Consider the following 22,635-nt stretch of genomic DNA (forward strand, 5'->3'; position numbering starts at 1 on the left):
TGTGCGTATGTTAGTGATGAGGAAACCTAATAATGTCTGTAGAAGAATACAAAAAATTACCATGCCCATCCTTACTCCCTGATCAGACACCTTTTTCTCCCTTTTCAAGCGCCAAGCATAATTTCCCCCATAAAGGACATACAATTTTAGTGGTTTCTAATCTGAGATTCTCTCTGGCTTCCCTATTAAAATTTCTTAAGAAGCAAGACTGGAATGGATTACCTAGGGAGGTGGTGGAATCTCCATCCCTAGAGGTTTTTAAGTCTCAGCTGGACAAAGTCCTGGCTGGGTTGATTTAGTTGGGATTGATCCTGCCTTGGGTAGGGGGCTGGACTTGATGACCTTCTGAGGTCTCTTCCAGCTCTATAATTCTATGATTCTAAGACTTTCCCTGATACCTTTGAAATTTGGTGATTTGTAGAGTGGATTTTAGCAAAGACAGGAGCCATTAATTCCATTCTACCATGTTTATAGATTAATTTGGTGTAAGGAGAGTGGGTGGGTATACAGAATTTTGTAACCAAACCTGAATCATTGCTGGGTTCAGTTGTGTAATAAATAAAAACCGGAATCAGCTGAGCAAGCCCTACAGATAATCACTAGGTCAGGGGTTCTCTGTTAAAAACAGTTCCACGGTATATTATATTAAATTGTTTTTCTAATTAATGTGCTTCAGTATAAACATATTGATTAGAATATTCAACGGCCATGTATAAAATCATACCTTTCTGCAGCCTGTGCAATATCCAACAAAAGAGGATTGCCGAGGATTTTTAGTTATGATTATAATAAACACATATAATTTTTGCATTACAAATTGAAGTATTTTTGTACTATTATTTAACATATGAAATCTTCTTCTAAGGAATCATTTATCTTGGCCCTCTATCCTAGGTTTCTATGCACAATATACTTTAATCCAGGCTATTATTTTTAACACAATGCATGAGACAGAGCACAGGTTGCACTCAAAACCAAAAGCTCATTTTAAGCCATTTATTTCACACGCCTCTAGTCTTAAGTTAATAACTGGTTACACTTAAATTTCTTGTCATTATGCTGCTGGACTATCTCAAAGCCACAGCCTATTGCTTGTGCTGTCAGTACATGCATTTTTTTCCTTTCCAGCTTCCAAGCAGTTAAAAATTCACATATTCACTGTTACCATAATGTATATATTAGGGTCTGAGAGAAACCTGCTGTGTAGTGCCTGAACAACTCTTTCCTATTTATGACAGCCACAGGATTAATTATTATGTACAGAACTTGTTTTAATGATCCACCCTCAAAATAATACCGGTACATTTCCATACTGCTCTGAGGGAAAACACTGACAAGCCAAGTTACTGAGGACCTGCTATGGATTTATAATCTCATCTTTAACAACTGATATGATGAACCTCCAAAACTCACTCCTCTGGATTTAGACCTCACAGGTAACACTAGTATATACATGGGATGTGACCAATTAAATAAGAGGAAGGACAGCTACTGTGCTGGTGGCTGAAGTCTCAGTCAAAATCAGAGACACTGGCCTACAAAGTAAAATTCTCAAAAGCAAGTAAATAACTTAAAAGCTTAATCCCCATTTTTAGGTACCTAAATACCAGTGAGGATCTGGGCCTAACTTCTAAGTACATAAGTTCATTGGAGGATTTGGACCAGGGGTGACAGTGAAGAAAGATGCAAGGGGGGATGACCACCACCCCACATGTGACCCAGGGGAGTGCCAGGACAGTTCTCCTCCATCCTAGGCCCTGTTTCCTCTTTCCCCAAGCTTCCTTCCCCCAGCAACATAATTTGGGGGACTAGTAGGGGTCTGGTGCCCACAGTGGGGATCCAACTCCCCTACAATCACAGGTGGTGGTGGGAGAAGCAAAGCAACATGGATCTGCTCCCCAGCTGCCAGCCATGTCACTCTGCATCCCACCAGTGAGTTCAGGGGCAGTCCCACCTCACCCCTAAGTGATGTGCTGGCAGCTGTGAAATGCAGCCACTTTGCTCCACTTCCCCCTGCGTCTGCCAGTGAGCGTGTGGGGGTCCAACCCCTGCAGAGCGTACCCAGCTCCCCCACTAGTCCTCTGGGCCGCCAAGAGGCTCTGACATCCTGCTCCTCCCACTCGTGGCATTTGGGAGGGTGCATGGCCCCTCGGCAACTCCTTAGGAGCCCATGTTCTGTTAAAGTCATTGGGAATGTCAGGACTGCCGTGAGAAGTGTGACCACAGCATGGTCTCAAAAATCTGCCCAGGATCCTGGGGATGTCCTGGATCAACTAGCACATGCTGCTGCAGCTTCACTGTTATAATCACGCCTCTTAGGGAGGGCAGACATACCCTTTGGCTCATAAGTCACCGAGGTGCTTTTTGAGAGTTTATCTAAGAACTTTACATTTTATGTTGCTGTGTAAGAAGCAAAGAGAATTTCTTCACTTCCATCATAACTTTCATGCAGTGCCATCCTATTAGGAGATGGTTCAGAATGATGTGCTATCTTCTCTCCTGTCAAATCACAAAAGTTACAGTTTTAATTCTTATTTCCCTAGATTACTTCTCAAAATGGACAGAGACTTTGGTATGCCATGATTCCCCTCAAAAGAGGATTGTACTAAAATAAACCCCTGAACTTTCATATTTAAAATAACAAAACAAAACTTAGATTTCTGGCCCTGCTAATTTTTTAAGTGTGAACTAAGTATAAACCACTGTAGTGTCTTCCTGAGTCTGCAGACAGCTTGTGTCGGCAGCTGAGAGACATACATCCCAGTGAATTGTGAACTCTAAAATCCAAAGATCACAGGTTAATGGCCAATTCTTGAGCTGGTGTACAATGGCACAGCATCATTGTCCTCAAGTCTGTGGTACACAATTGGAGTGTCTAGCCCATTATCCTGCATTATTTCAGTCCCCCAAATGAGTCAGAGACACAAAAAGCTAGAAAAAAAATCAAATTTGAAACACAGATACTAGAACCTGTGCATCTCCTTGATGAACAAATGTATATATTCAGACTACTTCTAATCCTATTTCAGTTAGTTGCTTTGGTGTATTTGTCACAGGTTAAGGAGATAGAAATCTCTGTTGCATATATGTGACCACTGGCCATATGCAATTCAGCCACGGGCCACTTAATTTTAGCAGGTTTACTAATATGTCCCTTTAGGATAGAAGTGTTATTTGCAGCTACCTAGTGTCAATATTTTTGCTCAGTTTCTCTTGGGCACCTGACTCATATCTGGAAAATATAGAGGCTGAAGTTCAATTGATAAAAATGATTAATTTTGTTTTCAGCGTCACAGGGAGATTTTTGAATGGGGGGGCTTTATGTAATAAGTCAGGCCACACCTTTTACTTTGTGATGTTTTCCTGTGTAGACACAGTAGCTGTTTTTTTAAAAACTATTGTGTAGTTCCTATAACATAATGCAATTTTGTGTAAATGTATTGTTCTACTGTGAATGCACTGTAATGTACTCAAGACCCATTTTCACTTGGATGCTTTTATCTCTCTCAAATATTCAACAGACTTTTCAAGGTCTCATTACATATCAGGGAAAACTGATGAAATGAGACTTGGCATAAACGGAAGATTGATAAAAATTTTATTCATAGCACATTCTAGTTCATTTTATTTAGATACATAGCTGCACCTTCTTCAGTATTTGCAAGTGAATTCTAAAGCTATATCTATGTCTATAGTGTGTGTATATATAAAAAAGGTTGAAATTAGTCTTCACCTGAACACTGGTTTTGTTATTCCTGTATTACACACATATGATTTTAATATTCCAGTCTTGGCACTTCACATCTCTAAGTATAAATCTGAATACACAATAATTCATGGAGAGATTTAGGACGAATATTGTTTATAGTACTTTCACCAATTTAAATCTTTACTTTTCTGATAAGCAAATATCAGTAGTTTGTTTTGGTTATATTAAGAGTAGTGATAGGCTATTGGGGTATGGCTACACTAGCCACCCTAGTTTAAACTGCATGAATTATGTAGGGCCAGGAGGATTCGTGGTTAGAGCTAGGCAAGTATTTTTAGCTAAAACTTTTGTTCCCCCTACCAAAAAATGCAGATTTGGATTGACTAAAATGTTGTGTATATTTGTGTTAATTTAACCAAATTATTGGGCTGAAAACCATCTTAACACCCCTCAAAAAATCCTCAGTGTTTCTTTTAAACAACTTTGAAACCATATGTTTTGATATTTCAATTAGAAATTACTTTGTTTTGAAATTAATTTAAATATTATTTTTTCCTAAAAGTTTATAAAAGCTCTAATAACATTAAATATTCCCTTGGAAGGGAAGCTGGCAGAAAGTAAACCGGACACACACACTCCTCAATTTGTTTAACATTCACCCACTAGAGGTCAGACACAAATGCACACACACCAGAGTATTTCATGCTCTCTGAAGTGAAATTACCGGTACTTCCCCCCCCAGGCACAGACTTCAAATCCAACAGTCAGGCATCAGTCCATATTAAATCTTTGACCACATGGACATAATGTTAACAACACAGAAAGAATTCAGGAACTTATGTCTAAAAAGCACATGTCATCTGCTGTAAATATCCAAAACCTTGGCAATTTGTACACATGTGGAATTTATTTTTATTTGGTAAGGAAAAATCTTGAGATCTGATAACTATCCACCATGCTATAATTTTTCTCTCCAAACAGACACATCCAAGTTCCTCGTGAGGCTCCTGAGTATACTCTAGATTTATGTGCTGGCTTGTTCTGTATTAATTCTCTAGAGAAATACCTGTAGGGAATGTTCACAATATATTATGTTCCTTTTCTTCAAAATGAAAACTTAAAAAAAAAATACATTTTGAGGTTCCATTTGCTTTGTGAATGGGATTATGCTTTTAATTTTACAGAGGTGAAGTCTCATTTTTTCTGCAATTTTTAAGTGTATAAGATTGCTGAATTCCTGTTTGTGGCTTGTTTTGAACTCTATTTGTTCATAGAGGCAGAATAGCAAATTTTAAAAAAATCCACTCTTAAAATGTTGCAGAAAAAAGGTCAATTGTTGTTAATATTGTATCAACATAATTCTTCTGGGTGGAGTTATAGTAAATTGACAGAGAGTATTTCACTATGATACCCTATCCTACCGAGATTATTTTTTGATAACTAGCTTTAAGAGCACTATGAACTCTGTTGTTATACAGGGCATCCCTACTATAAGTAACCCTGGTATACATCTGTTCCACACTAAAGTCGTTGACGCTTGTAGGAACTTATGCGTTATAAGTCCTCCCATTCCCTGCTCTTCAGTCGCAGAAAAAAAAAAACAATTTATACAAATGGAAGTCAGTCATGGGAAAAAAATTCCCCACTTTAACTTGTTTCACTATAAATCCAAGTTTTTTCAAACATATCTTAGACTTATAGGCTATGTCTAGACTGCTAAGAAAAGTCGGAAAAAGACGCAAATTGCGAACCACAATTTGCGTATCTTTTTCCACTTTTCTTTTGAAAGAGGCTTTTCTAAAATTTGTCCCATCTACATGGGGCCAAATTTTGGAAAAACCTCCTCTTTTGAAACATCCCTTTTCCCTCTTACAATGAGGATTACAGAGATGGTGAAAGAAATTGTTTGGAAAAAGCAGACGTGTTCCATGGATATGGCATAGCTTTTCCGGGATAATCTCGGAATACCTCTACTGTCTAGAGATAGCCAAAGCGAGGATGGCCTGTATACATCACTGAATACCAGATTGTTTAGTTTTAAATTGCGCGTTCACTTTATGCTCTACATTAAAAAAAGTGTATTGTGTTGTGAATTATCATTAGAGGTACTGTGGTGAACAAAGTCATTGATTGCCAATGTTTAAAGAGATAAGGTGGGTGTGTTAATATTATTACCACAATCTGTAATCCACTAATCACCATTTTTTGTCCAATGACTACAAGGATGTTAACAGGCCACTTCACCTGGAATTGCCCACTTAGAGTATGTGCTAAGTATTTATGCTAATCTTGTATTTAGCTGTGACATATCAGTACCATTACCAGTCCTGAAGAAGGGCTCCGTGTAGCTTTCAGCTTATCTTTCGCTCTTCAACAGAAATTGGTCCACTGAAAGATATTGCTTCACATAGCTTGTCACGCTCATATCCTATGCCCTAGCAGCTCTAAATATAACTATCTCACAATCATTAAATACTGACAGTGAAATCCTGACCCTACTGAAGTCAAGAGATGTTTGTTATTGGGTCATATTTTTACCCATAATATTTGTATACAAGCAGTCCCCGGGTTACGTACAAGATAGGGACTGTAGGTTTGTTCTTAAGTTGAATCTGTATGTAAGTCAGAACCGCGGCTGAATCTGGATGCCAGTTCTGACTTACATACAGATTCAACTTAAGAAACCCAGGCGTCCCCAAGTCAGCTGCTGCTGAAACTGATCAGCGGCTGATTCCAGGAAGCCTGGGGTAGAGCAACTCTGCCCCGGGCTTCCTGTAGTCAGCAGCTGGTCAGTTTCAGCAGCGGCTGACTTGGGGACGCCTGGGGCAGAGCAGCTGGGGTGCTGCTGGGTTTCTCCAGTAGCGCGGCTCCTCGGCACTACTAGAGCAACCCAGCAGCACCCCAGCTGCTCTGCCCCAGGCGTCCTGATTCAGCCGCTGCTGAAACTGACCAGCGGCTGAATCAGGACGCCTGGGGCAGAGCAGCTGGGGTGCTGCCGGGTTGGTCCGGAACGGCGCTGCGGGACCAACCCGGCAGCCCCCAGCTGCTCTACCCCAGGGATAGGCAAGAAAAGCCTGGTCTGCTGGGGGGGGGGGCATTAGCTGCACCCCCCCCAGCAGACCAGGGAGATGGGGGTGGCGGAACCGCCCAAGTCCTCCACGGCTTTGCTCTGTCTCCTTGGTCTGCTGACCAGGGAGACGCGGAGCAAAGCCGCAGAGCACGCAGGCAGCGGGACAGTCCAGGCGCGCCGCGGCTGTCCCACTGCTGGTGTGCTCCGAGGCTTTGCTCCCCGTCTCCCTGCAGACCAGGGAGATGGAGAGCAAAGCTGCAGAGCACACCCGCAGCAGGACAGCCCAAGCGCGCCCGGGCTGTCCCACTGCGGGCATGCTCCAAGGCTTTGCTCCCCATCTCCCTGGTCTGCTGGTCAGATGAGGGAGTCGGGGAGCAAAGCCACGGAGCACGCCCGCAGCGGGACAGCCCAAGCGCCTGGGCTGTCCCGCTGCGGGCATGCTCCGCGGCTTTGCTTCCGGTCTCCCTGGTCTGCTGGGGGGGTCCATCAAAGCCGCTGGACCTCCCCAGCAGACCAGGGACACCAGAGAAAAGCCGCCGCCTGGGCGGCTTTGCTCGTTTGCCCGGGAGCAAAGCCGCCCAGGCGGCGGCTTTGCTCGGGTGTCCCTGGGCTGCTGGGGGGGTCCAGCGGCTTTGCTGGACCCCCCCAGCAGACCAGGGAGACCAGGAGAAGCTTTTCTTGCCCCGGAGGACACGGGTGGCGACCCGCCGCCCGTGAGTTCCGGGGCGAGAAAAGCCCCGTTCGTAAGTGCGGATCCGACATAAGTCGGATCCGTGTAAGTCGGGGACTGCCTGTACATTTTTTACCTGCAGGGTGCATAATACCTCCAGCTCACATATGGGAGACTTCATTAGGAGTTAAAGTGCCTTCCAGAGAGTACTCTGTACCACACAAATTCAGGCTCTTCATCATGTTTTATGTCATGAAGAACTGTAAAACCATCTTTGGGTTATTCGCCTTCTTGGTTTTGAACCATTATGAGCCACGTTTTCAAGCTTTATTAGCTCTCATGGGTGTGGACATACTTTGTGTGTGTGTCTCTGTGTGAAAGCTGACTCTGGAAAAGAGAACTTTAAGAAAAAACTCCACATATCTCAGGACTCATAAAAGTTGACAACATTGCATTAATTGATCATAACGGCATCCCTCCAAGCTAAGTTTTATTTTCCCATTTTAGAAATAGAGAAACTGAGTGTGATAAATTAAAGACACAAGGTAGGCGAGTTCCATTTGGACAGAAGTTGATCCAACAAAAGCAGATTATCACTTCACCTCACCTTGTCTCACTAATATCAAGGGGATGACACTGCTACAACAACATGACAAATTAAGTGGTTTCTGCTAAAAGTAGTCAGATTCAGTCTTTGGCTTACAATTCAGGAGGAGCGCAGTTGCTCCTCATGATACAAATACTGTAAAACTTTCTTAAGAAATAATTGTGAAACACTTGTAGAAAAACTACAATTTAAAGGGGATGGGGGTAACATAGCTTATGTTACCGGAGGTTTTCGTTTATTGATATAATACTTTGTCAGAATAAATTTGGCCACCATTTCTAAAATGACCTTTATCAATTTAAGAATAATTTTGTTAAGGGGAACTTTCAATCCCTCAGACCCACAAAATAAGGCTTTTTTTCATTCAGATAAGATCCTTTGGGGAGAGGGCTAATTTTCATTTACACTAAGTATACAAATGACCTTCATGTGAATTAGAATCAGGACCATTGTCTTTTCTGTCAGTAGGAAAAATCAGCTATTCATGCCTGACAAGGCATAATTCTGCTTTTTCCTGAGGATCACTTTTCATTACAAGATCTAACTGCCTTTCTCTAAGCCTAAATTTTGATTAGACTCATACCAAATTCTGTCTTGGAAAATAATTATAAAGAAACAGTGAGTTGAAATGGTTGATTAGTGGGCTAAATTCTGAAAACCTGTGCAGCCAAATTTCTTCCTGGACTTCTCAGTTACCATGTCCAATGGTTAAGCAAAAACGAAAACAAAACAAAACAAAACAAAAAAGAGTAGCAGTAGCAGTAGTACATGTGCTACTTGTTCTATGGAGAAATGTGATGCCTGATTTTGCAATGAGGCACAAACAGCTTCCTCTTTTTTATGCATATATTTACATTCACAAACAATTCTCAAGAACTGTCACCTGCATCTGCAGGTGGTAGATTATAACAAAGGGGAACTACTTTATGAAAAACAGACCCTTGAGAACTAAAACAGCACAACAGAATGTATCATTTTATGTAAACCCCTTCCTTGCTGCTTCTGTCAGAAGATGTTAGCTTGCCAAAGGGAGAGTGCCAAATCTTCTGGGTAAATGCAGGGCCTAAACACATGCCTCAGTATGTGACAGTGCAGGATAAATAAGTAAGTATCAGACTACAGTTTCACAACTGAGCTCTCCTATTGGCATAATAGTATCATTGACTAAGTACTAAGACCCTCCAGTGTGCACTACCAGTAAAACCTCCAGTAATTAAACTCCCCAGCTTTCCCCCTTTAAATTACAGTTTTCTTATGCAAGTTCAGCACACACAAATTGGAATAATCTAATAAACTATCAGCACAATCTGACCTTTTTGCCTCTTATAGATAGCTGCTTCTTTATGGGGCTTTCCCAGACAGAGTGGCTACGTCTACACTGGCCCCTTTTCCGGAAGGGGCATGTTAATTTCAGCTATCGTAATAGGGAAATGCGCGGGGGATTTAAATATCCCCCGCGGCATTTAAATAAAAATGTCCGCCGCTTTTTTCCGGCTTTTAGAAAAGCCGGAAAAGAGCGTCTACACTGGCCCCGATCCTCCGGAAAAAGCGCCCTTTTCCGGAGGATCTTATTCCTACTTCAAAGGGCACTTTTTCCGGAGGATCGGGGCCAGTGTAGACGCTCTTTTCCGGCTTTTCTAAAAGCCGGAAAAAAGCGGCGGACATTTTTATTTAAATGCCGCGGGGGATATTTAAATCCCCCGCGCATTTCCCTATTACGATAGCTGAAATTAACATGCCCCTTCCGGAAAAGGGGCCAGTGTAGACGTAGCCAGTATGTCTACACTACAACGTTAATTCGAACTAATTTAGTTCGAATTAGTTAATTCAAAAAATAAATTAGACCAGAGGATCAGATTAAGAGACCTAAGAAATATTTTCCACCCCAATTATCTGATGCTGTGATACTGAAAGTGTGTGGACATTTTAAAACAACCACCACCCCGTCCCCCCCCAAAAAAAGCAAAACAAAAGAAGGACTCAGTACTCCTGCAATCATTCCTCTGTTTCTGTATTTCTAATAGTTAAAAAAAAAACCAGCTACGGAGCTACATTTGGTCTCCCAGACTTCATTATGTGGTGATAGCAGGTATAGATGGAACAAATAAAAAACTCTACCTCTTAGTGCCACAAATAGACCAGAACACCCAAAGGTTAATTTCATGCATTATGATATAATTGCAAAAACTTTCTCTTCTTGAAGCCAGTACTGCAAAATGACAACTTGAGCAGTATGAGCCAATCAATACTTCTGGCAATACAATACCTATAGAATACCTACACATAGTATTATAGATAATATGCTAAAATAAATGCAACTCCTTATTACTGGGGACTACTAACACCTGCCTGTTATTTTCAGTGTGGCATGAGGATTGTGTTGCAGCTAATGAGGTATTATTCAGTCAGTGTATCTTGCAGACATTCTCAGGTGGGAATCAGGCTTATCATATGCTGCTGGAAAATGTGCAAGAAGTAATAAAACTAGATTTAGGGAATACAAAGCATTCCCTCTGTCCTGCTCCATGCTACAAACTAAAGGCTTGGTAAATTTCTGCAAAATTTTGTTACCTGTAGGTGGCCAAAATGTTGACAATATTTTGGATCTTGGTTTAAAACATTTTGCTATTTTCCCAAGGGTGTAAATGAAGGCCTAACTATCGACCCAGTCAGGATATTTTATGAAATAAAAGAAATCAGAATTGAAGAGCATGAAAGAACATTATAATCTGTTTTTCTATCAAAGACATAATTGTGGTCTCTGAGTAATGAAAGGTGCTGCAGATAGAGAAAAGCAGTGAGAAATAACAGAAGATGTCCACGTAAGGGAGACCACTGAGAAACGACATTTGTTTAAAATTGGTCTCAAGACAAGACACTGTAAATCCAGGACCTCAGGAAAAAGAAATGGCAGTTGCAGTGTCCCTAAACTTCCAGAAATGCCCTCAGCCAATCCTGTCAATTAAACCTATAGTGGCACTATAGTAGGTGTTTCAGTGTTATTATACATATGAATCTTGAAAACACAGTGTTATATCTGCGCTGGTCCCAGGATATTAGAGAGACAACTGAATTTTGTCCAATAAAAGCTATTAACTCACCTCATGTCTCTCTCAAGGTAGGCTGACACAGGCCTGGTTTATACTACAAAGTTAGGTCATCATAAGCCACCTTGAATCAATCTAGTAGTGCATTTGTCTCCACTTAAATTTTTCTCACACCAATTTAAGTGCCGTGTTATTGTGGAAGCAGTAAATAATGATGAGGATAGGTGAGTCATTCAGATCAAGTGGGTGCAAGCAAACCTTATAAACTGAATATGAACCATACGTTCATGATATAGCTAAATGTAAATGTGTACATCTAGAAACAAAGGGCATAGGCCATTCTAACTCTACCCTGGGAAAGAGTGACTCTTTCCCAGTCAACCTGTAGAACTCCTTGCCACAGGATGCTGTGAAGGCTAGGACTATAACAGAGTTTATAGAGAAGTTAGATTAATTCACGGAGGTTGGGTCCATGCAGTGCTATTAGCCAGGGGGTAGGAATGGTGTCCCTGGCCTTTGTTTGTGGAAGACTGGAGATGGATGGCATGAGACAAATCGCTTGGTCATTGTCTTCGGTCCATCCCCTACGGGGGTAGCTGGTGTTGGCCGCTGTCGGCAGACAGGCTACTGGGCTAGATGGACCTTTGGTTTGACCCAATATGGCCATTCTTATGTTCTTATGTTCTAAGCTCAGCTCAGGGATCAGGGTCGGGGGTCTCACTGGACCAACTTGATTTTCATGCAAACCTGTTCCTAGGTTCATATGTGGCCTTTGGTGGCCAGGCTGGCATCTATCCTGCCCTAGACGGCCGCATTCCTGTGCCTAGTGCGGAGGTCATGGACGTTAGAGGCCTCCCCCCAAACCTCGATGAGGTCCATGATCTCCGCACTAGATCAGGCGGGCGCCCTCCTCTTGCGGCCCCAGGCAGGCTCCTGGGAGCCTCCAGCCTGGTCCTGGGAATAGGCGGAGGGCTGGGTGGCAGCGGGTGGCTGGCTCATGCCGTGCCAGGTGCAGGGTCTGCTGGCTGGGTGCTGGAAGGCTTGTAATGGCACGAGCACTGTAGCCAGACTGTGTCCTTTTAAGGGCTCCAGGGCCAGGAGGGGGGCAGAAGAGTTTCCCTGGTTTTGGCCAGAGTGGCCACCAGAGCAACCTGGTAAGGGCTAGCCTCCAACTAGTTCGAATTAAGTGGCTACACAGCCCTTAATTTGAACTAGTTAATTCGAACTAGGCGTTAGTCCTCGTAGAATGAGGTTTACCTCATTCGAATTAAGCGCTCCGCTAGTTGGATTTCAATTTGAACTATCGGTTTGCATGTGTAGCCCCTATGAAAGTTAATTTCAACTAATGGCTGTTAGTTAGAATTAACTTTGTAGTGTAGACATACCCAAAGAGAGATAGCATTGTTATCTAATTTTCATTCTGCTGTAGCATTCTACTAGGTGGGGCAGGAGCATGAAGAGCAGTTTGTTTATGTACACAAGCCTCCTGAGAGGTCCCAATGAAACTTTCAAGAAGACGCTTTACCATCCACCCCAAAAAGTTTCTGCCGATGGCAGCCTTCTAGTGTCAGTTAGTGATGAGTTTGGCAGGCAGGTTTTTCCTCCAGCTCGACGTTATTTTGAAATAAAGGCTTGTCATGTAAGCATGCACTATGTTATTTATAACACTGCAGTGTAGATGTACCCCTAGGGATTTGGACATTAAAAATGATTTAATTTGGAATATACACAGATACCACAATGATGGGCAGCAGTATAAAACATTTAGATAGAAGGACCAATCCACTAGATTGGGAAAGAAATAGGAAGATAGGGCCATGGCTCCAGAGCTACACAGCAGAGACTATGTCAACCAGCAGGCTGAAGTGGCCCTTTACTTCTTTTATAGTTTTCATTGCAGGGCATAGACATGCAGAGGATTTATATAGTAGTGGTCCCACTGTCCCCACCCATCCTACCTTTGGCCTCTATTACAGCCCAAATACAATTTGGGCATTCCCATTACTGAAAGCAAGAGGGGAGCTGGGTTTTGTATGCGGCAGAGGGTTGTTCTACCTGGCATGTTTCTCCACTCAGATATTTGGCCTCCACCTTGTACTGTACAACCCCAGCAATTCTAATGCCAGGAGGCCCACTTACAAGGCAGGATTATCGTTATTTAAAAAAAAAATTGCCATTGAAAAAATAAGTACAGTAGCTCCACCATTTTTGACCAGTCATTGATTTGATCTCCCTCTCAATCTATTAACAGCCCTGATGCTTTAGGGCCTTCCTCATCGGACATACTTCAAGTTCTCATGTTCCCCTCAAAATGAAATGAGTCCCTGCAGTCACTTTTAAACACTGGATCCAAAGAGTCTTAAATTATACATACACTGGAACTACTCAGATAAGACAGCAAATTGGATTTAGTGTCACACTTTTACTTGAAAACCTAGCTAAGCACACCCTGTTCCCAACGCTCTCTCTGCCCCCAACAATATATAATTGGGGAGGATATAGCACTGGAGAAAATGATTAAGTTTTAAGTTTACACACCACATTTGTTGAATCCGGGGCATTTTTGTACTTTCATGCTCTCACAATAGAAAGACTACCTATGATCATTATTAACTACAGATAGATATATCATCCCTTGGGATCAAATCAGAAGCCCCCTGAAGAAAATGGAAGTGGGTTTTGGATCTGGAATTTATATTGTCAATTTCTCAGGCAGAGGCTGCCTTTCTTTGGTTTTGCATACAGAGCCTAACACATCTTCAATGAACAAAATACTACACGAGCATTTGCAGAGATGTAATCCTTTAGTAGAATAGGAGCCAGGATCTCACTGCCCTTGGCCTGACTCGGCAAAGCAAGTAGATAGATGCCCTAGTGGCTAAATCGAGATTTATGCATATAATTAAGTGCTTTGGTGAACCAAAGCTTCTGGGATGTAATACAGCTGCATTCAAATTCCTAGGAATAGGATTGAACCTGTTTTCTTTTCTCTTGGATTCATTATCATAGAATCATAGAACCATAGAGCTGGAAGAGACCTCAGAAGGTCATCAAGTCCAGCTGCCTGCTCTAGGCAGGATCAATCCCAACTAAATCAACCTGGCTAGGGCTTTGTCAAACCGAGACTTAAACACCTCTAGGGATGGAGACTCCACTACTTCCCTAGGTAACTCATTCCAGTGCTTCACTACCCTCCTAGTGAAATAGTTTTTCCTAATATCCAACCTGGACCTCTCCCAGCACAATTTGAGACCATTGCTCCTTGTTCTGCCATCTGCCACTAGTGAGAACAGCCTTTCTCCATCCTCTTTGGAACCTCCCTTCAGGAAGTTGAAGGCTGCTATCAAATCCCCCCTCACTCTTCGCTTCTGCAGACTAAACAGACCCAACTCCCTCAGCCTCTCCTCAAAGGTCATATGCTCCAGCTCCCTAATCATTTTGGTTGCCCTCCACTGGACCCTCTCCAATGTGTCCACATCCTTTTTGTAGTGGGGGGCCCAGAACTGGACACAATACTCCAGATGTGGCCTCACCAGAGCCGAATAAAGGGGAATAATGACATCTCTGGATCTGCTGGCAATGCTCCTCTTAATGCAACCTAATATGCCATTAGCCTTCTTGGCTACAAGGGCACACTGTTGACTCATATCCCTCTACTCATCCACTGTAACTCCCAGGTCCTTTTCTGCAGAACTACTACTTAGCTGGTTGGTCCCCAGCCTGTAACAATGCTTGGGATTCTTCCGCCCCAAGCGCAGGACTCTGCACTTGTCCTTGTTGAACCTCATCAGATTTCTTGTGGCCCAATCCTCTAATTTGTCTAAGTCACTCTGGACCCTATCTCTGCCCTCAAGCATATGTACCTCTCCCCCTAGCTTAGTGTCATCTGCAAACTTGCTGAGGGTGCAATCCATCCCCTCATCCAGGTCATTAATAAAGATATTGAACAAAACCGGTCCTGGAACCGAACCTTGGGGCACTCCGCTAGAAACTGACTGCCATCATAGAAGCTAATCAGATTGGTCAGGCACGACTTTCCCTTTGTGAATCCATGCTGACTATTCCTAATCACTTTCCTCTCTTCCAAGTGCCTCAAGTGCCATTAGTTAAGTTGAATTTGTTTTTAAAGTCATCGTTTTTGTTGTTTATTTTAGATCTTTCCTGATGCGAGCCGCCCAGTGCAATGATGAGTAGAGGAGACAAGACCAGACTTTTTTTTTTTTTTTGGTCTCTGCTAGTCTCTCATTGCAAGAACCTCACTAAAATTTCCCCATCAATTGCTTATGAGCCAGGAGCAAGAGCTCCCAAAACTTTTGCCAAAAAAATCAAAAAGTGAAAATGCATAGAAAGAAATCCATGGAATGAGAAAGTTGAAGCACTGTTTGAACAGTATTTCCACAAAACAGGTCTGACTTGCTAAATCAGTTTTATATCAGCGTCCTTCTATTAACGTTAACTTAGTTACCACAGAGGAGCGGATTGAAGACTCAAGCCACTTGCTATAGTTAAAGAAATCAGGCCTAATTTTCCACAGCCTTGCATTATCTGTGCTATTATCTAGCTATGCAATTTGCGTTCCTTTTGGATTCCATAGTGTCTTGTACTCACTTTGCTCGGGCATAAATGACAATATAAGATATAAACAAGTGGGGAATAAAATAAGGACCCGAGAAATATACGATTACATTTAACAAATGCTACAAATTCACTCCAAAATTTGAAATCTATAGTTGTACTTAGCACAGAAAATATCTTCTGGACTATTTTTACTTACAGCAGACATGATGAGCTCCCCCCCGAGATTTTGAATTTCTGCTTTAACTTGACTGCAGATTTTGAGCTGGTGAGAATACAGCTTGATCTGTTCCAGGTAAGCCAATACATCCTGTTTACATGATTGGTCAGGACACTACACATTAAAAAGAATAATGAATTAAAACACTTTCTACAAAATTCCTAATCACTTCAGTTTTCAATTCAGAGATCTGTCCTAAAATAACTCCCAAAATAACTATTTCAAAATAAGCTTATTCCTTTTCACAAGCAGGAGTTATTATTTCAAAATAACAAGTCCATTATTTTGAAATAACAGGTTTGGTAGTGTTATTTCAAAATAAGAGGAGTTATTTTAAAATAACTTATCAATGTAGACATGCCCTAACATAACATGCTAATGTCCAAACTAGTGTTTCAAATGTGCATTCAAAATTTAGACCTAGATTTTATCAAATTCATGTTCTCTTTAAGAATATAATTATTCTCTAGTGTAGTTTTAATCTTCACTGCGCTAAAGTTTGTTTATTTGCTAATATTGTAAACCTTTTAAAACCTTACAAACAAAGAGGTGCTCAGTGATCCCAAACATTACTGCTTTTACCCATTCTTAATTCAAGACTACTGGATTTGCCTTAACAACAGTTCTAACTGAGTAGCTTTCACTAGTGCATGAAATTACTATTTTATTTCAGCATCTAAGAGATTCTGCATTCATTTTTGCAATGTTGCTTACCATTTAAAGTGCAAACTATATGGATGACTAACAAGGGAAACCCACATTAATAGATGGTTAAAGAGACTCTAGATTATGAGCTCTATCCAGATGCCACTCAAGTCAATGACAAAATTCCCATTGACATCAGCAGAAAGAGGAGTAGGTGATAGTTTTGAACAAAACATATCTCATGGGAAAGTCTCTCTTTTTTATGGTGATGCTCATACTGTCCATGAAATCTCTTTACTCGCTCATGACTTCAGAGGAATGATGGAGAATTCTTTGAGAGACATTGCTGTCTGATGAACAACCTGGTCATGTAGTACCAGGTTCTCATTTACACTAAGCTATTCAGTGCTATAGCAGTGTTAAGCAGTCTTTAAAAAGGATATTCAATACTTACCCTGCCACAGCAGTATGAAGTAGACTTACATAAATGTCAATTTAGTCTTTGAGAGATTTGATTATAGCCTTTTTACTGTAGATAAGTTGAAAATATAGTCTGTTTCCTTTGATGGACCATTGTGTCAACACGAGTGTACTTTTTAAAAGACCAGTTGCAGTAGAATAGTGATAGAAAGTTGCAGTAGGATTGACCAGTTGCAGTAGGATTGACCTTTTGCTGTTCATGGCTGGAGCATCATTCCATTAGGCTTACTGTTAGAATCTATACATAGTGTCAATATGACTAGATCATAAGGCTCATCCAAGTTTCTGCTGTTGTAGAGAATTTACTCCCATGTTGTCTTGCAACATGAGGCATGTTATACCCAATGATCTGTTGATGTAAAATCCTCAATAAATAACTCTAAGAAGGAGTATCAGACTTAATTCATGAGATATCTTGGGGTATAACCTGTGGTCCTTTGAAAGTCACTGGTACTTTTCCCATTGACTTCAGTGTGGTTAGGAGTCAATCCACAGGATTATAGGCCAGAATTCAAAATTCTATTGATGAATTTGAAAGACTGAGTGTTTGAGATTTAGAAACAGAAAGTCAGCAACAATCACAAATTAAAAAAGAGAGCTCCTGATTTGTAAACCTGAGAGTTTCAGGACTTCCTCGTAGAGCTGAAAAAGAATTGTTACTCCTTTTTGGCCTCAACACACTTTGTAATGAATGAGTTTAATACCACTATCACAGTACAGTATAGGCAGCTGGTATAAACATTGTATATTTCTGTAATTGCAGTTCAATAAAATCTGCCCTTCTAGTCATAAACAGCTGTAAGCATCAAAACTAACAGTATGGAAATGAAATATGTCGACTGGAACCATCTATTCATTCCTCAGTTTTTTTGTAAAATGACCTGTGATATTTGTTTCCATTTGGGCAGATCCCAGAGAAAAGCATATAGGATTTTAGTGTAAATTCTCATTGAAATAGCAGTAAAATTGATCATATAAGTCTTTGGTGCAAAGGTAATGGTAATAAAATTCAGTGTGGCTGTGTCTACACTGGACCACTTATTCCAGAAAATCAGCCGCTTTTCCGGAATAAGCTGCAAGCTGTCTACACTGGCCCTTGAATTTCCGGAAAAGCAACGATGCTCTACTATACAAAATCAGCCGCTATTCCAGAAAAACTATTCTGCTCCCGCTTGGGCATAAGTCCTTATTCCGGAACACTGTTCCGGAAAAGGGCCAATGTAGACAGCCCAGTAGTCTTTTCCAGAAAAAAGCCCCAATCGTGAAAATGGCAATCGGGGCTCTTTTCCGGAAAAGTGTGTCTACATTGGCCACAGACGCTTTTCCAGAAAAAGGGCTTTTCTGGAAAAGCAGCCTGCCAATGTAGACGCTCCTTTTCCGATAAAACTGAAAACGGAATAGTATTCCGTTTTAAGCATTTCCGGAAATTCATGCCAGTGTAGACACAGCCCTTATGTTTAGATAAGAAGAACAGTGAGGTAGCAAATTTGAAAATGGCACCACATTATTAGATTAGATCAAATTAGAGACTATTGGAAACTCCAGAGAAGTATAACATAGCTAGGATAATAGGTAGCATGAGGTCAGTGTTGCCTGATACACATTTGAAGGAATTATGTTCGAACTAGCAGAGTAATGTAGGCATACCGCACTTACAAATGAAGCCCGGGATCTGAATTTCCCGGGCTTCATTTGCATAAGCGGGGAGCTGCCATTTTTAAAACCCCGCTGGTTCGAACCCCGTGCAGCGCGGCTACACGGGGCTCGAACTAGGTAGTTTGGACTAGGCTTCCTAGTGGAACAAGGTGTACCAGTAGTTCGAACTACCTAGTTCGAGCCCCTTGTAGCCGCGCTGCACGGGGTTCGAACCAGCGGGGTTTTAAAAATGGCGGCTCCCCGCTTATGCAAATGAAGCCCGGGAAATTCAGATCCCAGGCTTCATTTGCAAGTGCGGTATGCCTACATTACCCCGCTAGTTCGAACTAGCGGGGTAGTGTAGACATACCCTGAATTAGTGATATGTACTACCAGCTTCTAAAGTAACTGAAATCACTCTGAAAAAAAGGCCTGGGTTTCACTGTGGATTACTCAGTGGAAAGTTCTGCTAAGTGTGCTGTGGAGGTAAAACAGTGTTAGGACATTTAATAGGTTAGAAAATACAACTGATACTATTATCATGCCATTATATTATTTGTTAAGATTTCACTGTGAGTGTTCTGCTTAGTTTTGCTTGCCCCATCTGAAAACAATATATCAAAAATAGAAAGGCTCTAGAGATAGGCTAGAAGCACAGAAAACTTCCATAAAAGGAGAGATTGGAAACATTTGGTCTGTTCAGTAAGAAGATGAATAGTTATGGGGTAGGCTAGGGATGTGCATAATAAAGACTGTCACAGAGAAGGTCATTAACATGTTCTTATAATAGAATTAAAAATGAAGTAGCCAGTGACACTAAGGCAACACATTCAAAAGTGACAAAAATATTTTCCATTACTCAAAGCTGCAGAACTCATTATTAAATGGTAGGATTGAGCCAAGAGCTGAATGGCATTCAAAAAAGGATGAGACATTTATACAGTAATTCCTTATTTAACATTATAAATATGTTTCAGAAAATGATCGTGTCAGGTGAAAACGTGTTATGCGGGGTCAATTATCCCATTGAAAATAATGGAAAAGGTGGGGGGTTGCATTTCAAGCGGTGGTGTCTGTTGGGACCGGGACATAAGGTTGGGGGAGAAAGAGGACTGGGTTACAGCAGAGTGGGGAGGTGTTTGGCTCTGGGAAAGGGAAGGGGAGGAGAGGAGAGGGGGATTGGATTGGGAGTATGACCCTGTGATAGGTCTGCCGGGGAACAGCGCGGCAAGCAGTGAACCCTCCGCTGCTTTGCAGGGAGGCAGGGGAAGCCCCACGCAGCTGCAGGTGATGGGCCAGCTGGGGAAACCCAGCCGCTGGCCTGCAAGCGGGGATGGAGGAGAGGAGGCAAGGCATCCAGCGAGGGGGAGTCAGTGGGGAACAGCACGGTGAGTGGCAAACCCTCCGCTGCTTTGCAAGGAGGTGGGGGAAGCCCCGCACAGCTGCTGGCAATGGGCCGGCTGGGGAAATCGTATTATTCCAGGGATGGTCGTGTAATTCAAAAAATGTTCCCTACAAAAAAATCATGCTATTGTGAAAATGTGTTAAGTGGGCACATGTTAAATGAGGAATTACTGTATAGGTAATCTATGTTACGCTACTCATGATAAAATAATACAAGGAATATAAGCTCTAGTGCTCAGGGATTTATTAGCCAATTATTAACAGATAGAAAGAATCTTTCCTTTTGGGCAGGTTAGTCCATTGGGGATTTCCTACACATTCCTTTGAAGCATTGGATACCAGTCACACTTGCATACCAGATCAATGGTCTGTTCTAGTATGAGAATTATTGTGTTCCTAGCATTTATCATCCCAGAGACTGACTGAGATTTACCAATTTAATTTCTCACATTGAAAAATAAATTTCAGTCAGATATAGTGTCAAATTACAAAGGGTGTGATTAAAGAGACAAGAGAAAGAGTGCTATGTAGCTTCAAAGAATGTGTCTCTCACCAACAGAAGTTCAGTACAAGATATTACCTCACCTCCCACTTATCTCGCTAATATCCTGAGACCAACATGGTTACACAGCACTGCAAAAAAGGAAGGGAGGAAAGGGGTGATTCTGCCATCACTGGGATCCTAAATTCAATCGGAAAATTGGGAGGCTTTGGAGGAAGTTTAAAGAAATAATATCGATTGTAATATCCTCAAATGCTTTGATAAGCAATGCAATGGCTGTGAATTCAGGGAAACCTACTTTGAAAATAAAGGTGAAAAAGTATTGCCATTAGCCACTGGCAGAACTGTAGCACAAAAGATCAATACATGTTACACTGCAGGCAACTTTGACCATAAGTTTATTGGCTTTTGATTTCATCACTTTACCAAAGAAATAAATGTCATTTTCTTAGCACTTGAACTGAGCGTAGTGATGATTAATATCATGTAGCACGATAGTAATTTTCAGTATGTTCTCAGTACATATATAAAGTTTTTAAATATTCAATTAATGCAACAGTTGGCATTTAGCACTTCTGATTGGCACTTACTTTTCAGATAATCACTTTAAAGATCTATTGTTAATCTTTCTTTTAGGACAACTATTTTATATGGGAAGCATTTGTAACTGGATAGCTTAGCTTTTAATATAATATTTTATCTTATTTCTTTGATTTCCAGAGTACAACAATTATTTACATCTGAATTTTATATAGTATTGTTGGCATTGTCAATGATGACTTTAATCAATAGCACAGTCAATATAAAGAAATGTATTAACTAATGTATGTTGTCACATGTCTTTCAAGTCACAAATTAGACCAGTGATTTAGAGCAATCTTGTTATAACTATGGGCATAGGAAATTATTTTGAAATTACTAAAATCTACATCATAACTCTCAATTTAACGAAACTGAAATAGCGTGTCCCCACTACAGGGAGGCATCAAAATTAGTTGGAATTATTCCAAAATAGTGCACCCACATTGATGGGAGCTTCCATCGGACTTAGAGCCTGAGGAAGCACTCTGGGAAGGGTACCAGGTGGGTGGATATTTCTGGTAGCTGCTTGGTCAGACTAACTGTGACATGTGCTTTCAGGGACTCCTCTCTATAGCTGAGTCTAACATGCCACTCCTCTACTGTCTCTCCCTCGCAGGATTCAAAAGATATGCAGTGTGCTTTGGTTGCCCTTGCGGGTGCCACAGCATTCAAAACATGGGGCCAGAGCTGCTGCAAAGCATGCCCATTAGGCTTCTTGTCCCACTCCAGCCAGGGCAGCTCCCCACAGCTTCCTTCCCCACCAGCCAGGACAGCTCCCAGCACCACTCCCCATGCCCCACAAACACTTCATGAAGGGCAGCTCCATCCCCCCTCCCCCAGTGTTTCCCATACCCCAGTGCAGGACAGCTCCCAGCACTCCTCAATACCCCAAGTAGGGCTGTTCTCAGTGCCCTCCCGTGCAGAGCAGGGACCACCAAACCCTCCTTCCAGTATCTGTAACAGGGTTTATTTATTGTAACATTCCCTGTTTACAGCAGCATCTGACTGCTCAGTGGGAGTGACTATGTCTGTGGCCCATGGCTTAAGTGTGGAATGGAGGCTAGGCCTTGTCAGAAGCACAGGGAGTCTGGCCAGTGGATCCAGGCAGGCTGGCAAGATCCAGCCTGTGGGTACCTAGATGGCGAACTCCAGTGGTCCTGCTGTACTCTCCGGCTGGTGTGAATGGATGGCACATGCATACAGCACGAGGTGAGGGTGGAACAGAGGGAACATGGCCACAGCAGCAGTGGGTTCTTTGTGGGCAAGATGGCATCCAGGTGTGCTTTTGCCCCCCCACCGCACCCCCTTCGCTAGGCCAACCTGAATGTACATCCATAAAGCAGTGAGCAAGTGACCAAGGAGCTTGCGAACAGGTGAATGCTAACAGGACGTTTAGAGAGCGAGTTCTCCAGGTAAAGGAGAAACAAATACAGGACTCTTGAGGGAAGTGGCTGTCTACAGTGTGTGTTGTGTTTGGGGCTTTCTTGTT

General features: G+C 41.9%; 1 protein-coding gene across 5 annotated transcripts in view; it reads right to left on the reverse strand.

Moving 5' to 3' along the window:
* CTNNA3 (catenin alpha 3) overlaps positions 1-22,635 on the reverse strand; it is a 1,020,369-nt gene that overhangs the window by 8,164 nt on the left and 989,570 nt on the right. For all 5 annotated transcript variants that reach the window (XM_075934910.1, XM_075934908.1, XM_075934909.1 and 2 more), the window contains one exon: positions 15,878-16,012. In XM_075934910.1, the coding sequence (XP_075791025.1) occupies positions 15,878-16,012 (135 nt within the window). The remainder of the gene's footprint in view (positions 1-15,877; positions 16,013-22,635) is intronic.

The sequence above is a fragment of the Pelodiscus sinensis genome, chromosome 8 (assembly GCF_049634645.1).
Source record: "Pelodiscus sinensis isolate JC-2024 chromosome 8, ASM4963464v1, whole genome shotgun sequence".
Taxonomy (NCBI): Eukaryota; Metazoa; Chordata; order Testudines; family Trionychidae; genus Pelodiscus; species Pelodiscus sinensis.